Genomic DNA, 20,472 nt, shown 5'->3' on the forward strand with positions numbered 1-20,472 from the left:
CACTTCTCATTCCTCCACGTTCACTGGTTGCATGCAATTCTTATACTGTGCACAGAATTTAACATTTATAAAAGTTCACCAGGCTTTGGTACTTGAAAGGTAAATGGTTATTGCTCAGGAAGGTTCTTGTCGATTTTCAGAGAAATTTGTTGTTCCAGGACATCCACAACTGATTCCTTTTTAATCAGCCACTTCAGTGTCATGCTGATGAAACTTTCCCCCTCAGGGTTCTCCAGGTGATAACCTCTTTCAGGTCACCACATTTTTTTTTCTCTAATTCCAAGTGAAACATTAGACAACCAGTCCTCTCCTCTTGCATGAACCATAAGGGCTTTGACTAGGCTGAACTACAAACTCACAACCAGTCTTCCAAATGGGGTTTTCCACAAATTTACCAGCTTGTCCTGTTCTAGTCCCAGTTGCTGCTCTGACTGTATCACTATAGAAGGGATCAGTCTCTCTCTCTCTCACACACACACACAAAGATCTTTGACTCTCTCTGCTTGCAAAACCACATGACCCACTTAGAACAGCAAGTTCCCCTCCAGACAGAAGGCAGCTCCAACAAGCTCTTTCATCTGTTGCCTTTTTGTAAGCAACAATCCATTAGTGACATCTCCTGAACACTCTCCAAAGCTTTTGCAAAGGCTCTGAGACCCCGATATGTCTAGCTTTACCAGAGCTCCAGTATTTTAAATAAGATCTGTTTTAAAGTGTTTGTATGTGATCTACACTAACAAACCTTTCCCAATTTATCTCCCAAAAACATATCTATATACTGTGTCACAAATGTCACAGGTCTTTCACCATTAAGAAAACCAAGTATATTCTGAATTCAAATCTAATAAAGAAGTGCACTAGAACAAAAGTAGTCCATAATGGAAGACATTAGTATTGATTTTATTACTTCAAAAAATATATTTTAAATAGCACAAACAGTGGTACATTAGAACACAACTTTAAAGAGTTAGAAATTCATTAGTTCATCCTCTGATGCATGCCTTTAATCTGCATTAAATAACATACACATTTAACCTTACTTGAAATTCAGTTTGATTGAGGGGAATGGAACTAATTTCAGAAGTGATGGCAAGTGATTACTTCCTGTTTTCAACACATACAACAGAGGATGAATTTCTGCCTGCCAGGGTGTAAGGAATGTTCCTCCCCAAACTAATTTCCAAATAATCACATTTTTTAAAAGTTTGCAGTATATTTAATTTGCAAGAATTGAATGTGGCACATTTAGTATTTCTAATTTTAGACCCTGCTTACAAATACTCAATATTTATATGTAAATCCTCCTCTAATCTTCCTCCATCTACAGTCCATTTGGCTATTTGAGTGGTTCATTTCAACTCTTATTAGCACCATTCATACTGGAGCTTTAACCCAGTAAATAACTGCCAATCTTCCAGTTAACATACCAGTGTGAATACTCCCGAATCTGAACGCAGGCATCAGAGCGCCCCATGATGAATCACCTAGGGAGGGGTGTATGATTGCCAATTTGTTTTGAATCAGAGTACTAGTTAGACCAGTGTGAAAGGGACAGAAGATAGGCTCCCCGCTGCTCTTAGATGCTGAGTGGTGAGTGTGTAAGAGCGCAGAAAACCGTTTAACAATGGTCCAGTGTGAAAGGTAAAAACATCATTTTGAGCCAGTTCGTTGAACCACCAATATACCGGTTAGCCAATGTGAAAAAGGGCTTTAAAGCCCATTCCTTGGAAACTTTAAGACTCCAAAGAGCCTCCTCCTGAGCAAAGCAGTATCCAAAAATCCAGCATAGGGATGAGCAGTGTCAATTTTCATTCATTTGGGGGGATCTGGGTGCACAGGGGAAGGGAAACTTGGGAGGAAGAAATATTGCAGATGACCAAGAAGGAATATTTGAAATTAAAAACACTAAATCAAGCCATTTTAGTAGTCAAACTACAGTTCAGATTTGCAAAATTGATATGTATCATCAGTTGTAGATTTTGTTACTTTTTATTAAATTACCAAATCCTTGCAGCTCACTTTGCTTGCCCCAGAAATGTTCTGATTTTGCTCAACAACCACATTTATACATTTCATTTTCAGGTGGAAAAAGGTTATAATAAATTATTGTGCTTACAATTTAATAGATTGTAAGGGAATCTAATAGGTTCCTTATGTGGAATATTAAAAAATCATCTATCCTAGTGAAAAAAGTCAGTCTTTTCTTTCTTCCACAACATTTCCTTCAACATTACCACAAAAAAGGTCTAAAGAGAACTAACCTTTAAACTCAATCGAAGCTTGTGAGAAGTACATTTTTTTTTAAATGTTTGTGGGTTTCAAAAGGTGTGAAAATGCATAGTTGGACCAGCACATTTAACTTTACTGAAAAGCACACAGGCTGAAGGCATCTTGGTAAAGTCAGGCCAGAAATTGAGCCAATTGATTTATGGGGAGACAGGGATGTGTGTGGGGTGCATGGGGTGGGGGGGGGGGGGGGGGGGTGGAGAGAAGAGGAACTAATTTCTCATCCCAATAAGCTATCACTAATTAGGAACGTGCTAACAAGCTTTGTTTCAGGCTTATATTTGATTGAGGTTTTCAGAGCTTTTGGCTATTTCCTAATCTGTAACTGCACACTTTCTGTCCAGCACCATACACAAACAAGCCAAAATTTACTATTCTATTAATTAGCAGGTTCTCATCATTGAATAGACACAGGCAGAATTCAACAATCCTATATTATACAGAATTTCCTCTATCTGAAAGGAAGGTTGTACTGCATATGGTATGAACATAGTTGCCAATTTTTGCATATAGTTAAGAGAGATAATGGAGGCAGAACTATGAATTACCCAGAATGGCCTTTTTTTTTCTTCGAGCGACCCTCGATATGATGGTTTATTCTGATTATGTCTGCTAAGATTTCTTCTCTCTGAACTAACCAGACTATCCGGTAATACCAAATATCCTATTGGAAAGTCACTGAGTGTAATCAAAGAGTTTGCAGAGAGTTCGCGCAATTCTCACATTGTTCGTATAATTGATTTGCAATATATTTAATACCTCTGAGCAATTTACAATTTGATACCTACAAATACAATGCAATCCCAAATATTATCAACATTGAAAATGTTTAGTTGCAGCAGGACTTAATTCAACATGATACAATATTAACATTTTTTTATTAACTATACCCTATTAAGCATTTAAGTTTTTAAAATATTAGTTTTTAGGTTAAGTATTTGCTTTTAGCACAAAAATCAGTTTCCACAGATATCACTGAGGAAAGTAAACTTCTGCAACTATAGTCTAAAGATGTTCCCAAAATAACTGCATATAAAAAGAGCTACAAAAGATAAAATTCAAAAATACTTTAAATTGTACAATTTAATGCAGCATATCTAAGAGATGTTTAATTCTACAAAAAGCACAGCCCTGAGCCGTTAATTTTAACGGTATAAATAGGGAGACAAGGAGACTGCAAATAACCTCCTAATTGACAAGCAGACTACTCTAATCCAGAATTTGTAGTTTCATCGCGCCGATAGCACGAGTGCAATTTAGAGGCTTGTACAGTGTCAAATCAGTTAGACAGCTTAAAAAAATAACATGGCTAGATTTTAGATTAAATTAAAATAGAATAGCACCCAAGAACCAGTCACTTAGTGCAAGGTTTAGTTGTCCAAGTGTAGGATTTAGCTCCACACTTTATAATCTGTACAAGTGATTTGTGCTGAAGAGGACAAATGCTATTACTGAAATGCAGCTTTCAGTTCTTTAAAGGCTGCTCTTCGCTGCTTCTTGTCTTCTTCCATACGCTTGCGTTGTTCCTGCTCAGCTTTGATTTCAGCTTCAAATTTGCTGCCAGTGGTCAATGCCTGAACCTAGAAGGAATTGTAGTAAACTTTAACACAGTGAAATTTTGTTCCTGTTAAGGAAAAGCTGTCACCTGCGAATCCTACGTTATTCCTCACATTATGCAGAGATTTCAACGGAACAATGGTGAGATATAAAATGTCACCTTGGCTGAGATTTTGCTCTAGTTTAGAATATGTGAAATACTTGCTGTCATTGACAACTATTAGACTCAATGGGTCTACTTCTAAATCTAGTGATCTTGTGAATTAAAAGATGCACAATATTACAGTTCATGTTTATTCTGATCAAAGCAATGTTTCAGAATGCCTGAAATATTTCTGAATTGGAAATTAATTCCGGATCATGGAGATGCCGGGAGTACTTGATGCTTATTATTAGATTTAAGAAATCTTGGTTACTTTTTGCTCTTTAATTATCAGCTACTTTCCTTCTTCCAACAATAGTGGCATTTTCATTATGACTCCAGTTCAAAGCTAATCATTGGATACATTAACACCCATTGTTAAGTATTTGTTAACTTTACCATTATCAGAATGCACCAAATCAGTTCTAGGTGAAATACCCATTTCTGCTCTTACAGAATTGGCATGCAAAGAAGCAATCCAAAATCGCAACACATCAGAGAACTAAAGTCAGAGGTTATGTGTCTTTAATAAAAAAACACTGAACTAATACAATCTGCTGACATTGAGTGATCTGACAGGGTTAGCTGTGTGGAGGATACTAGGAGTGCAGGGTGATTTGGACAAGTTAGGCAAGTGGGCCAGGACGTGGCAGATGCAGTATAATGTGGATAAATGCGAGGTTATCCACTTTGGAGGTAAGAACAGGAAAGAGGATTATGATTTCAATGGTATCTGTTTAGGAAAAGGGCAGATGCAACGAGACTTGGGTGTTGCTGTGCATCCGTCGATGAAAGTGGGCATGCAGGTGCAGCAGGCGGTGAGGAGGGCGAATGGGATGTTGGCGTTCATAGCGAGAGGATTTGAGTACAGGAGTAGGGAGATCCTGCTGCAGTTGGACAGGGCCTTGGTGAGACCACACCTGAAGTACTGCGTGCAGTTTTGGTCGCCTTATCTGAGGAAGGATATCCTTGCCTTGGAGGGGGGTGCAGAGAAGGTTCACTAGGCTGATACCGGGGATGGAGGGACTCTCATATGAAGGAAGGTTGGATAGACTGGGCTTGTATTCTCTGGAATTTAGAAAATTGATGGGGGAATCTTATAGAAACATAAAATTCTTAAGGGTTTAGACAAACTAGATGCAGGAAGGTAGTTTCCAATGTTGGGAAAAACCAGAACCAGGGGCCATAATTTAAGGATAAGGGGGAATTTTTTTTAAGACTGAGATGAGGAAAAAGTTATTCTCTCAGAGTGGTAAATATGTGGAATTCTTTCCAACAGGAAGTAGTTGAGGCCGGTTCCCTGTCAATATTTAAGTATAGGTTAGATTTGGCCCTTGTGGCCTAAGGGATTAGGGGGTATGGGGAAAAGGCAGGAACCAGGTACTGATCAGCCATGATCATAATGAATAGTGGTGTACGCTTGAAGGGCCAAATGGCCTACTCCTACACTTATTTTCTATGTTACCTTGCTCAAATCCCTACCAAAGTCTGCAGAAAATACAACAGTGAACTTGTACTCGTTGACGTACTCATGCAGTGGGAGCCTCAGGAGTGAGCCTACTTTCAGCATTCCAATGTCTGGATATCATTATGGCAATTATGGGTTATACTGGGCAAATTACACTCTGAGAAATAGGAGTAGGGCTTCCTTAATAATATGATCATGTCATGAACAGGAAAGGCATCACTACCTCAATGTGCAGATATGTGTGGATCACCTGAACAAACTGTGATTGCTATGTTTTCAGGAATCACACAACTCCATGTAAGAGTCAACATTAACATCAGCCAGCTTTGCCCTGATGAATGCAAAGTCCAATTACAGTCACTGAACACAGATAAAACTTGGTGGCCAGGACAAGAGTGGAAAATGTCACTCATCTCCTGAATATAAGATTCCATTCTGGGGCACATTGCAGTTCACATCAACAGTGATGAAAACGTGGTGGAGTGCAGTTGGTCTAGAAGGATGAACTGCATAGAGATGCAGAGCTAGAGGGCTCTAAAGCATCAGAAAGTAGAACAAAGATGGTCCACAGGAATAGCCCTCCACAGCCTCACTGCCTGCTAAATGGAAGTAAAAATTATGCCTGCATGGAAATGATAGACCCAAATCAACCAGGCAACACTTTTTACAATCTTAATTCATGAAGGAGCCCAGGGGTTATCTAATAATCTCCTCCTTTACAAGTCGACCTGCACTGATTTGTCACCAATAAATTGATCCATGATGCAAATAACTGAAATGGCTGAGCTCAACTGTCATCAGTGTTCTGCAGCTTATCATAATATATTACATGAGGACATGAATATAGATTTTGCTTAATTGAATGGAGACACCAACCTGGTCGCCTGGTAGACAAGAACTTATTTCTGGCTTTTACCTCATTGACTAGAATGCTCCCAGTTCTACCTCTATCTTAGAGCAGTGGTTCTCAACCTTTATCTTTCCATTCACATACCACTTTAAGTATTCCCTATCCCAAAGGTGCTCTGTGATTACTAAAGGATTGCTTAAGGTGGTATATGAGTGGAAAGAAAAAGTTTGAAAACCACTGTTTTAGTCAAACCTAAATGACTTGTTATGTGCACAGTTTCATAACTCCAAAGGAAATGGGCCAATGACAATTTTTCTCAAGCAAAATATTTCAGTAACAATTGGGTCTAGAACAATGATTCTCAATCTTCCCTTTCCACCTTATGCAATCCCTTACTAATCACAGAGCACTTATGGCATAGGGATTACTTATTGTATGTGAGTGGAAAGTAAAAGGTCAAGAACCACTGATCTGGAGGCTCTTTCTCCCTCTGTTGCAGCCTCCTTGTCAACTATTGTGTGTGTTGCCGCTCTCTGGCTACCTAAGGTAGTGCCCCTTTAAAGACAATTAGCCTTATGAGTGTTGTGAATCAAAAGTCCCTTGTTTGCTTTCTCTCTGGTTAGAAATTACCCAATGCAGTGATAGAGTGTTACCACCAGGAGAAGTCGGAGACAGAATGTGTAGCATCTGGGGAATGTTGCATCTTGGGTAAATTCAAGACAGATGCCTCCACATGAGGTCTGGCATGTGTAATTCTGTCCTTAGTGCTATTTGCTTAGTTAATAAATCTAGTTGCTTTAAAATAACCCAAGTTTATTTATTGTAATAAAAGAAACATCACATGGTACCGAGAGCAGAAGAAACCTGTTGTGCACAGGAGTGAAAGAAAAAAAGAAACACACAGTGTGCATGGTGAATAAGTCCATATCAGCAGTGAAAATATGGAGAGTTAAAAAATTCGTATTGCTCTAAAATGGATTGGAAATGATGAGTGGAAGCTGTTTAAACAAAGCTTTATGGTGTGCCTGCAAGTGATTGGAATCGATAACCAACCGGATACGCAAAAGATTGCAATGCTACATATTGTGGTGGGACCTCAAGCTCTAGAGGTTTTCAACACATTTATTTTTGCCAAGGCAGAAGACCAGAGCAAATTTGACAAAGAAAAATTAAACCTTTGAGAGGTATGTGTTTTGCTCACGCTCACAGATGCAGGGAGAGACTTGAAATTAAAAGCAAGAATATGCAGTTATGGATCGCTGCAAGATTCAATGATCCATAATCAAATTGTGTTTTGAATTAATGATAAGAAAGTGAGAGAGAGGTTGCTGAAAGAAACAGAGCTTACCTTAGCTGGAGCTGTGAAGATATGCCACGCCAGTGAACTAGCTCTGCAGCAAGCAAAAAAGTTCAGTGATGGTGAAAAAGCCGGGGAAAATTAAGGCATATTTGTAACCACAGTGACAGGACACACACAGTTCCAGCACCTCAAAGAAAAGCTCAAGCAGGAACTCGACTGAATGACAGCTCTAGGGATCATAAAGAAAGTGAAGGAGCCCACAGAATAGATGAATTCAATGGTGTGTGTCAAAAAGAAGAACGGTGACCAATGTGTGTGCATGAACCTAAAAGACTTGAATGCCAATATAAAGAGGGAACATTATCAGATTCCAACCAGGGATGAAATTACTAGCGAGATGCCCAGGGCAAAGATTTTCACTAAATTGATGCATCCCAGCTGAGGATGCCTTTTGGAATTTCCTCAGCTCCGAAAGTGTTCCACAGAATTATGGAGCACATCATAGAAAGGGGTATGTGTGTACATGGAAGACATGACTATGAGGATCAACACAAAAATAACTCAACAAAAGGCTCAAAGTGCTATAACACTACATTCAGAGGAGTCAGAGACTGAGTGTGTAGCATCTGGGGAATGTTGCATCTTGGGTAGATTCAAGATGGGTGCCTCCACGTGAGATCTGGTATGTGTATGTTTTGTCCTTAGTGTTGTTTGCTTAGTTAATAAATCTAGTTATTGTAAAAGAATCCAAGTTTCTTTATTGTAATAAAAGAAACATCACACTCAATTATTTGGCCAATTTCACTTTTAAAAAATAATCAGAGGGCCCAAAACAGCATGAACATAAAACTCAAATATAAATTAGGTCAAACCCAGTTTCAAAGCATAGTTGCTTTTCCCTGCAACTTCAGTGCCTGATGCACTGATATCAAAACATTCCTCCATCACTAAATGACTAATCATGTTCAGAAACTTGTAAATTATTGTAAGGATACACTTTATCTAATTCAGGAGTGTAATAAAATAACATTACAGGAGGAGAATGTTCTGTTGGAGAAGAAATAGAGTTCACGATTCCAAACAATTCTTTTCATCAGAATTGATGGATACTATAAATGGGATGCATGGTCTGAATTTAACAAATGTAAAACAGCTTGATTGAAGATGGTGTTCTTTACAGCTGGCCTCTGCCCAACTGGATCAAATTATAAACTCCGACCAGCGTGCTGCCCAATTACCAATCAACAGCAGTGAAAACTGACAGCAAATGAAGCTTTTTAAATGAGAACAGTTACCGGATAGCTGGTTGATCAGCCAACAATTTTAAAAATTGTACATTTTACCAGATTGAAATCCTGCAAATACTTGACCCAAGTTAGACTTTACCTTTGCTTCAAAAAAGTGCTTAGCACCTTGAACCCCTTCAGTGGACACATCAATTTCTGAAAGTCTGGCAAGAGCCAGCAACCCACTGTCTTCCTCTAATTCACCTGCTGCTGCTTTATGAAAAATCAGAAGAAACTGGAAAGAAGCACAGGTATAGTATTATGAACAAATTAGTGAACTTCCATAATTTCTGACTTAACAAGCTAACATACCATATATAACTTGTACTTGATATTGAAACCCATAAATACAAACAAAATATAGACAATTAAATGTTGTATCAATGCTAGATGAAATTCAAGTAATCAAAGTTCGAAGATCGTTGAATTCAGTAGTGAAATTATCTTCAAATATTCAATTCAAAGATTTTAATTCAAAGATCAGGAGTGTTTCAATATTCGAGGTTAATTCCTTTAATGTAGCTGAATCCTGCTTAGATATAGTAGTTGACATGGCATTGGGCACCAGTGGAAGCCTGATGGGATCCCATTTATTCGCATTTTACTAAATTGAGAAACTGCATGATTTCTCCATCATATGGGATGGAAATGTGAAGCAAGTCTATGCTGACTTCCAGAGTTCAAGAACAAGAGACATAGGAAAATTAGCTTTTCCTCTGTCCAGCCTTTTCTTGGGAAATGTTCACTATGGCAGGAGTTCAACTCAAGATGGAGAATCTCTTGAGTGAGGATTACCATTAACTTCATGGAGTAAAACACCACACTACCCCATTGCAGCCCAAAGCAAAACATTGATTGGGGTTAGGAACTTGAAGAGGAACAAGATGGTGGGGGAGAGGGGGGATAGAAAAAGTATTTAACACAATATAGCTTAGCTACAATTTCCAAAAAGAAAATCCTATGTATTACCAGTTAGCCTAGTCATTGGCTGAAATCTAGCTTTGAAGCAACATTTTATACCATTCAATTTTATCAGAAACTTACACCACCATTGAAAATTATTTTAAAAGAGTGACAATCGAATCTAATGACTTCTGGTTTCAGGAATTAATAGTGCTAAGAACTAAAGACCCATCTCAGAGTTGGGAGAACTTCAATAAACCGTATAATGTTTTGACGAGATAGAACAGTTACGGACATGAACGGGGAAAAGACAGATGGATTTTAATCCAAGCAAGTGCAGATGTTCCCCTTTGGAGAGCAAATGTAAGGAATAAAGTATACAGTTAATAATAGAATCCTTAAGAACATTGCTGTACAGGGAATTGGGGTGGGGGGAGGCAAGATTATAGCTCCCTGAATGTGGCAAGTAGATAAGACAATAAAGTAAAAAAAATATAATGCTGGAGAAACTCAGCTGGCCAAGCAGCATACTTTATATAGCAAAGATAAAGATACATAACCAAAATTTCCGGCCTTCAAGGTCTGAAAAAAAATCATAAAGAAGGTGTTCAGCATGCTTTTCTTCATTAGGCAGGACATCCAGAGGAAGGAAGTCTTCTTGCAGCTATATAAAGCTTTAAGCTGCACCTAGAGCATGTGGAATTCTGTTCACCCCATTATAGGAAGGATATGGAGGCTATGGAAAGGATACAGAAGAGATTTACCAGGCTGCTGCCTGGATTAGAGAGAATGACATACGAGGTTGGAGGCTGAGGAGAGACCTGATAGGACTACAAAATTGTGTGAGGCATTGACAGCATGGACAATCAGAATATTTTTCCCCAGTCGGAAAAAATGTCAAATGCGAGAGAACATAATTTAAGGTGTGTGTGAACTTTTTATTTACACTAAGACAGATAGGTGCCTGCAATAACTTGGCAAGACTAGTGGTGGAAACAGACTCAATAGTAGTATTTAAGAGGCTTCTAGATAGACATAAACTTGCAGGTTTATGGATCATGCGCAGGCAGAAGAGATGCATTTAATTTGGGATCAAGTTCAATCAAGACATCATGGCTGAAGGACCTGTTCCTGTGCTGTACTGTTCCATGCTCTTTACCCGAGCGTCATTTTGAGAATGGTAAATATATTTATTTCCAATTGGCTATGTTCCCATTAAATTAGTTTCATTGGTGATACAAGAATGTTTTTGCAGCAATAAAGGAGAAATCACTTTGCTCCAAAATCAGCTCTGCAGATCAGTTTCTAACAGAGTTATTTGGGCACAGCTGCCTTTCGTAACCAGATGCTGAAATGAGAACAAAATATCTGGCTTTCTCACCAATAAAAATACATAAAATACAACTTGCTGATACACATTTCTGATTTCTATATAATTAGTTTTTATTGTCTATATTATGTTCACCAAAACATATTGATAATAATAGTTACAATAATCAGGGGCATATCTACTGAAAATAACGCCTATGACAGAGTGGCCAACTTTTTGCATAAACGATGACAAGGAGGTCTCAAGAGAGCTGGCCTTGGTGGCCGCCATGCTGTATTAGCTTCAGCCTTGTAATAAATTCAAAGTGAACAGGACAAGGAAGGATGGATGGAGCAGAGAAGAGGTGTGTGTTGTGTTCTTTGTATGTGGAGGGCAGTGGTGGCACTGCCCCCCCACCTCCTTCTGGCCAGTGCCACCACCAGCCCTCCCCCAACACCAGGGGGATTGATGAGGGACCAAGGATTCCATAAATGGGTCGATGGTCTAAAATGTTTGGGGGCCCCTGATTGAGATCATTTGTAGAAATAAGCCCACCTCAGAGTGACCAACATTACAAATTTTCATATTTCTACATGGTTGATTAATTTCATAACAGTTATGCGCACTTTCACATTAATTCTTTGGTGCAGAAAAGACCTAATGTGACAGAGAATGCTCTCTATATTGGTTTAAGTCAAAGCCAAATAGCATTTGCTCCAGAACTTAATATAGATCTGTTTCAAAATTAATCATAAATAACTGTGTAACTTTAAGATAGATACATTTTTTCTGCTGAACAATTTCACCACATAGTGCAAATTCCATATCTGAGAAGTTAAATGTTTCTTTCATAAAAAAAAATCAAATATTGGTTTGAATGATAAGAAGCTCCAGGAAATTTGGATCATCTCATCTTGAGGTCACCAATAGTATGGTGTTAACCTGAGGGTGGGATCCTACAGCAAGGGAATATGAAAGCAGCAGAGGGGAAAACAACATATATAGACCCTGACACCCCCCAATTAACCCTCCCCCAAACCTGCTAATCTTCTATTCATCTTATCTTCTTGCTGATCTGTAAATGACTCCAACCCTCCACCACTTTCTGCAACTGCAAATTATCACTCCCAAGTGCTCACCTGCTTCCCCAATTACTGTCCTCCAAATGGTGTTGGCTGGCATCTCTAAATCCCCAAAGTTGCTTCAGATCCTAGTCCCAAATTACTTTTCTATGCTAGGTTAATGCCAGCTCTGATCCACGAGCCTGGGTTGCACTTTTTCATTTTAAATGCAAAACCATGCAACGCTTGCCAGAGATGAGTCTGTTAGATGGTTCTCTGCCAAACTCAGAGAAAAGAGAAAATAAACCCAGCAAGAGCTTTAGGGTGGCACCGTGACACAGAAAGGCTTATGGCTCCAGCGTCTGGTATAATCCGGATATCCGGTACTACAATGGTTCTCAACCATTTTCTTTCCACTCACATACCACTTTAAGTATTCCCTATGCCATAGGTGTGCTGTGATTAGTAAGGGATTGCTTAAGTTGGTATGTGAGTGGAAAGAAAAAGTTTGAAAATCACTTTTAATCTTACCTAATTGGCTTGTTATGTGTACGGTTTCAGAACTCTCAAGGAAATGGGTCAATGACAATTATTCTCAAGCAAAATATTTCAGTAACAATTGGGTCGAAGCAATGATTCTCAGCCTTCCCTTCCCACTCACATAGGAGATATACATAGAGATAGGAACAAAAGCAGGCAGGTGCCTAAATAAAGAAATGAGGAAAAATGGGAGGAAAAGGCAGAAGGACACAACTAACATGCAAGAGGTCATGGGTAGATACAAGTGTGAGGGTAAAAGAGAAAAAAGATGGGAAAGGGGCATCTCTGAATTGAAAGGGAAGGGAAGTGGATGGGGAGCATGAGGAAAGGAAATAGTGGGATAGGCAAAGAGAGAGACTCGGGGTTCCTCCAATTTATGGGTAGCCTTGGTTTCACGGTGCATGAGGCCATGGATGGACATGTAAGTGTGCGAATGGTGTGTGGAATTCCACTGGGATGTTCTTGTTATTGCAACAGCCAGAGCAAAGGTGCTTAACAAAACGATCTCCCTGTCTACATCCAGTCTCTCCAATGTAGAGACGGCCTCAACGGGCCGGTTTCTGTTTTGTATCGCTGTGTGTTCTATGACTAGGATTTCAATTAAAGCCTCAAATTCATTCCCAACTGAATTACAAAAATAATAGTGTTCCATTGCATTGATGCTGGTTAAACACCCTTTGGATGGTCACTGGAATTTCTAGGCAAAATGAAAAGCACTACTTTTTAATCCAAACAGCTGGATGATTAAGCAGTTAATAATACTTTGCTCATGGTAATCCATCTGCAGACACAGATTCCTGGACATAGCCACAGTACAATTACATTTTCCGACCAGTACAAATATTGCCCATAATAGCACTGTAAAAACCAGTAAGGTGTGGGTAGAAACCAGCTAATAAAAGTTGCAAAAGTTCTTTTCATCCACCTTCTGCATTTTTCCATTTCATAAATTAATGGCGAGGACTCCATCATCAAACTAGATTTTTGATTTTTTTATTTTAGACCTACAGCACAGTAGCAGGCCCTTTCGGTCCATGAGTCCGTGCTGCCCAATTAAACTGATTGACCTACAACCCCAGTACATTTTGAAGGGTTGGAGGAAATTGGAGCACTCAGAAAAAACCCACGCAGTCACGGGAAGAACACACAAACTCCTTACAGACAGCACAGGATTGGAACCCAAGTTCCGGTCATTGGCACTGTAACTGCGTGGTGCTACCCACTATGCGAACTGATGTGGCAAAATCATAGATCACAACACAAGGGAAATTTTTTACCCTTTAATTCAGCAGAAACATGAGATTTGCGCAAGTTTTGCATGCAAGAAAAAATGTTGCAGATTGAAAATAAAACCCTAGATCAAACTATTAAACAACTTCCAAGGGATTAGAAAGAGCAACCAATTTAATGAATTGTATTCTGGATATTTATACAAGAGGACATCCCAGGCAAAGATGTGGGTTAGATGATAGCCATTAGTAGAATTTCTTTGAAAATTAAATTTGAATAAATGTGGCAATCTAGTACCACCTGGAAGACTTATACAAATATGCACTGATGCCCATTTCTCTGTAGTCGTCGGTGGACAATCATTCAATTATTTTGGTGAGGAGCCAATATGTATATGCTGCAAATATGACTAAACACTTAAAAAACTTTCTTCTGTTTATAGCCAAACACAAACGGATTCCAATTAACACAATTATACATGAGAAGTTACAGGCATGAATCAAATAGTTGATCTTCAAAGTCAAAAAGGGCATGAGGTCAAACCTCTTTCTTTAAAAATCATACCTAAATCTATGTTGAAATTGTAGAATGAATGCACTTTTATGCTCACAAGTCCCATCTCCTGGACAAGACATTAAACCACAGGGCATTAACAAGTTAACAAAACCCAAGAGAAAGTTATATTTGTCAGATATCATTTAATCAGAAGAGGACGATATATATAGTTCCACTTCATTCCATGCAGAAATAAGTAGGTGGTATTTTAGGCAGATCCCAGGTCAGATAATAGAGATGACACTTTACCATTCCAGGTGCAAGGAGTGGGAGCTCACCAACCCTGCTATGTCCAACCACCACAAGGTGGTGACTGAAAAGCAGACTCCTCGGTATCTTCCCTTGCTTGAGGATGTTGTGATTTGAGAAAACTTCTGGTTGTAAACACAATCAGCTGAGGTAGGTCTAAGTCTTGACTCAGAAAGCTAGGCACACAGACGGCTGTCAGTTCCCTTTGAAAGGTGAGTTAAGTTTTAAGGTCACCCAGCTTGTTTTCAATAGCTGAGATGATTGCCAGGAGTGCCCTGTGGAAACTGTATCATTTCAGTCTGACCTACAGAACAGCATATCTGCCATGTTTTCTAGGTAATGGCTGCTTCTAGGCAGTTCTGGGAGTCAGAGAGCAGAGACAGCAGTTTGGGGAGGAAGGACAATGCATCTGATAGGATCTGGGAGTCAAGTAGGTCGGGCTCTCCATAAACTCGGGGCTCAATGCTGGATCGTGGACTTGGGCCTTTCAGTTTTCCTTTCTTATAGATCCTCCTGTCAGATCATGGCAGTGAATAATCAGGGCTTCTGGTTGTCTGGGTCCTTAAGCCTTTTGCTAAATAACTTTGAAAACATCATCTATTGTTTTGGATAGGGACAAGAATTGTTTTTATGTAGTCAATACCAAATTGCACAAATTTATAGTCAATGTCATATCGATCAATATTTATTTGTCTGGAACTTGGAGAGTTTACCCTCCCCCTCCCACTTAAAAAAAACTGCTTTTTGTTTATTTAATATATTTATGAATTTTTGATGATTTTCAAGCTCACAAATGGATGGGACAGGATAATGCTTCAGCAAACTTTTTCTCTGACATTTTCCATCCAAAAAGTTAATTTTGTTTAAGGTTGCCAATGCTGGTTCAGAATTTAGACTGGGAGGTTTCATCAGACAATCTCCCCTCCGTTGGTCAACAACTGTGTTATTCCTCAAGGCGTCCTTTGGCAAAACTGAAATGAGAGTTTCTAATCTCTTATTGTCATCTCTAAGAGCATTTGATTGCCCAGGAGGTTCACGTTTTAATATCCAGCAATTCCAGATTTTTCAAGAAAATTCAGTACAGTAAAACCAAGGTCCAAGGTTCAGGAAATAGATTAAATACAAAGAAAAGTGCCAATTGAAATATGATTCACAATCTCCATGACAATCAAAATCTAATACACATGATCAGCAGTTTGGTTTCCTGTTACATTTTTCCAATACATCCATATTTAGAAAAGTATTCTGGCAAGGAAGGTCAAATTATTTTTAAACACTAGAATGCTGCAAGCCTCAAGATGACATAAATCGAGACTATTTAGAGCTTATTTTAAAACGAAAACTTGCTATTTTGCTTCCAACAATGAAAATGCCAATGGGGGCATTAGTTATCTTTTTGTTTTAGGAAAAAAACACTGGTCTGCCAGGCCATGAGTCTTCTGCCTGCATATCATTAAAATGTTATAATTTGTGGATTAGGTACACCTATTTGTAAATTGGGTTATTTCACAAAATAGCATTCCGAGGCAGCTTCACAATTAATTTGGGGGGAAATGCTAGCACAGTAGCATTCAACGCAAGTTATACAGTTGGTGATAACAAGCAGAATAAGAATGTAATGAGTTGGTCAAGATAGTTGAAGATGTATTATGTCGTGGTTGCTTTGGTCTGATATTCCAAATAACCACCCAAAGAAAAGTTCATAGACTAATCGATACATCCAAATATCTTAATGATCTTGTGTGTATCAGCTTTGCAGACTCTGACCAGTAATCAATTCAGAGTCCTTTGGAACCCTGGCCACCCACAGGTGATTGGAAGAACCTTGGGGAAAAAATAGCAAAGATTACTTTAAAATCCATATGCAACAAACTGCTTATATCCTGAAAAGAAAAATGGCAGAATAGCTGCAATTCACAATGTATATTTAAACTTAAAGCCTATATCATAGGATTTAATTGATATACCATATTTGACAGCATACAAGACCCACTGGCATACAAGACCACAACACTCCCCCCTCCCCATTTTTAGCATGAGATTTCAGGAAATATTTGTTTTAGTATATTTACCTTCACTCTCCTCAATGGAAACCCTCCAACCTTAGCCAAGATGCTGAAGCCTCCTCACACAGGAACGACAGCAACAACATACACTGAGGCTCAGGCTGGTTCCCCTCTCCACGATCCAAAGGCCGATTAATTAACAGGCATGCTGGGACCCTCAGGTGCGCGAGGGCAGTAAAGAGAGAGGCCAGGGCAACGGGCATGGCACAAGGAAGCAGACGATAGATCACTTGCTTTGAGGGGAGAGCTGGGCCTCAGTAATCAGTCTCTATGCTGAGCTTTTGTTTGATAAGTATGGCTCCCTAAACAAAAGGCCACTTGGGGGCCATGCTCGTCAAACAAAGCCTGATCATCAAGGCCCAGTGCTCCCCTCAAAGCACTGTGGGAGAGAGAGAGTGGGTGGGAGGGAGAAAGCCACCCAAGGGAAGGTGGTCTGCAAAGCTGCTGGTCCGCTTCCTGAATAGCCGCAACACCTCCGTGGGCTTCTTGAAGCTGAGTGAGTAGTTTGATCATATTCCCCTGTCACCATCCTGTGGAGGGAAGCCTCCGCAAAATTATGTTTTGGTGCCCAAAATGGGAGCACCAAAATGTCACCTTTGCATTAGGACCCGGGGTGGTTTTTGAGGTGATTTTTTGGGGGAAAGAGGGGGTTGGGTCCTATATGCCATCAAAAACTGTGCAGGGAAAATGTGGAACAAAGTTCAAGGAAATGGACAGATCAATTTTATTAGCAGAACAGCTGTCTTCAAGCAGCAAAATTATTTAAAACCTAAATATTGGAGATTTCAATATTTACAATGTGTAAAAGTGTTTACATATGTTCACTTTAACATGATCCATCAGAAGGCATTATTAAAGAGTTCTGACATTGTTTTGAAACTCACTCCATTTCAGAAAGTAATCAATCTTGAAAATAAGTATACATTATTTCCAATTATGGTGCAATTCCTTTTTTTTAAAAAAAAAACTGTCCCAGGCATGGTACATATAAGATAGAGCTATTGCTTATTTCCTTCAAACCAACTAATTGAGAATGATAGGGATAGCACCACAATTTATTGCCTAGAACTATTTAAACTGTGTATCCTTTTCTGAGGCTGATTACTCTTCAGTCCACAGTAGTGGTTAATCTTGTGGTATAAACACCACAGTTAAGTTCTGTGATGTCACCAGACTGTTTTTTCATATAATTGGTATTTCCTCATCCTTCTGCCGATATAATCAATAAACAAAATAATAGAAGTGCACCATTCAGTTCTACCTTGGAGATCAGCTTGAGAATCACCATCTTGCATAATCATGGTCCTCAGCCTAATGCCTTACAATGGATTCCCATTGCAAATTACATTAAATTAGATTGCAGTGTAAAGAAGATACAAATATGTTACTGCATATTGCATATCATACATATTGGTGAAAAGCTAATCCACTGTATTGGAAGTAGAAAACTGCCTTTTGAACATTTTTATAAACTGATCAACGTAAACCTGTCAAAAGAAAATACCCTCACCTCTCGGAAATTCAGTTTTCCATCAAAATCCTCATCTACTTCTTTGATCATGTTTTTCAAACCAAGGTGCGTCTGTGGGGCTCCAAGTTTCTCCATCATCAATTTTAGTTCCATTAGGTCAATGAAACCATCCTTTCCAGAGTCATAACTGCAGAAAGTTACAGAAAGTGACAAATGTTAGATATGGAAACAAGCAGCCTCCAATAGGGCATGAGGATAAGAAGGTAATGATGGATTAGGGGACAGGATGGTGAGGAAAGGGAAAGAGGGAACAAACAAAATTGAAACCAACCAAATTATCTGCAATGTCATTGTCATCTTTCTATACATTTAGATCTAAAACTCTTGCTTCCAATGTTATTGCATCCTTGATCTCAATCAAAAAGGTAAATTACTTTAAGCATTTTATTGCTTGAGCTTCTTGTTTTCTAGCATATATTTTGATAAAGTTGTGGGCTGGCTGGAATAACCCTCCATCATTTTCTGAATCATATAAGAAGGCTCTCCCACACCTATTGGCCATCAGTGTCAGGAACTTCCATACCATCATCAATTAACGTTAATAATGCATTAATATATTTGTATTTCTAGGTCCCCAGTCAAATCACCAGAAAACTTTCATTCAAGGTTGGAATCAGCACAAGATTAGCATTTTTGGCAATGAGCATGCCCCACCTGAATGAGGGGGTTGCCAACACAGAACTTCAAACTATGAGATGACCAAGCCTGTGTCCTTAGTGCATGTTTCTCCTGTAGTAAAGCTGGATAATATGCCAGGCATGTGAAAAATCTCAAGAGCTTTCAATTTTAATACTTCAGATGGATAAGGTCATAAACTTAACATTAAATGCATCATCATTTGCATGTCTTGGCCCTGTTTAATGGATGGAACTAAGCAAAATGTAAAGATTTTGATACAGGAAACTGGGTGATGGGTGACAAGAGTCAAAACTTAATATACAAGGAGCCTAAGAGGCAAGGAGGAATAGAAAGAAAGTTCAATGGATAAGAGGGTCCAGAGAAAACTCAGGCCCAATATTTTGTATCAGCCACACTATTGGACTGCCTTGCCATCACAGAGCTCCTGAACCACACTGGATGATGTTCAATACAGCTGGCTTAGTGCAGCACAGATAACTATCCTTCAGGACATTCCCGTGGGACAGCGATTCCTCCATTGATTCAGTTATAAAATATTAACTTGGTAATGAGAGGTCAATTTTTTTTTTAAAAATCAGAAACCTGTGAGATGTTGGGGAATGGGTGTTAGGAAAAGTTTCTGAACACAATTATTGGAGCATAGAATGTTTTGCCACAGGGAGTTGTTCAGTTAAAGGTCATTACATCTTAAGGAAAAACTTTACACATGAGGAAGTGCAACAGCTGGAGCCACAGACAGACAGAAAGCATTTGGATTAAGGCATGAAAACAGTAATTAAGTCTAAGGAAAACAAAAGGATTCCTTACAGTACTGTCTACTCTCATCCTGTTGAACATTTCAAATCAATCAATATTTCTCAGCTATCAATTTCTGAAAATTAGAGGGGAAACAGAGGGAAATGGATCTATTAACAGCAAATTCCAAATCATCCTGGTTCAAGGAACTTTAAATGGACTTACTATTTCATGCATTAAGAGATCATTTCAATGAACTATTATTCCAGCAGTCCCCAATTAGTTAATATAAACTATAGTGACTGTGACAGTCCACGTTAAACAATATATCCTCCTACCCAGCACAAAATGTACAGACATGTTTATTTACATAATGAAACCAAAATCTGCCTGGAGTAAATGTCATTGAACCACAACTTTAAAAAATTGTCATCACAAGCACCAACACATATACACTTTTGCAACAAACATTAGTCTCAATAAGTAAATGATACCCAAATTTATCAGGAGACAAGAATTAGGTGCCAGGGCATGATTACAATCAACTTTATGATTTTTTTTAAAAAAACAGCAATTTCTCAAATAAAATTTACCATGATAATACATTTTGTTTGGCAAATGTTTCCTTCTGAAATGCCAAATAATGTATGATTTTTCCCCCAAAAAATCTGAATTCAGAAAAATATTATGCCTTCTGAGGGAATAATAAGCATATCAAAGTTGACCAGAGTAAAACACAAAAATCTCAAGATACTGTGAATGATG

At 38.8% G+C, this 20,472-nt stretch overlaps 1 protein-coding gene across 4 annotated transcripts in view; it reads right to left on the reverse strand.

The window, feature by feature from the left end:
• Window positions 1-884: 884 nt before the first annotated feature.
• The window catches only part of efhd1 (EF-hand domain family, member D1), a 67,146-nt gene continuing 47,558 nt past the window's right edge, over window positions 885-20,472 (reverse strand). For all 4 annotated transcript variants that reach the window (XM_069896643.1, XM_069896646.1, XM_069896645.1 and 1 more), the window contains exons 2-4: window positions 18,313-18,460; window positions 8,990-9,124; window positions 885-3,866 (exon numbers count right to left, since the gene is read on the reverse strand). In XM_069896643.1, the coding sequence (XP_069752744.1) occupies window positions 3,735-3,866; window positions 8,990-9,124; window positions 18,313-18,460 (415 nt within the window). In that variant the 3' untranslated portion in view covers window positions 885-3,734. The remainder of the gene's footprint in view (window positions 3,867-8,989; window positions 9,125-18,312; window positions 18,461-20,472) is intronic.

This window comes from Narcine bancroftii, chromosome 9 (genome assembly GCF_036971445.1).
Source record: "Narcine bancroftii isolate sNarBan1 chromosome 9, sNarBan1.hap1, whole genome shotgun sequence".
NCBI lineage: Eukaryota > Metazoa > Chordata > Chondrichthyes > Torpediniformes > Narcinidae > Narcine > Narcine bancroftii.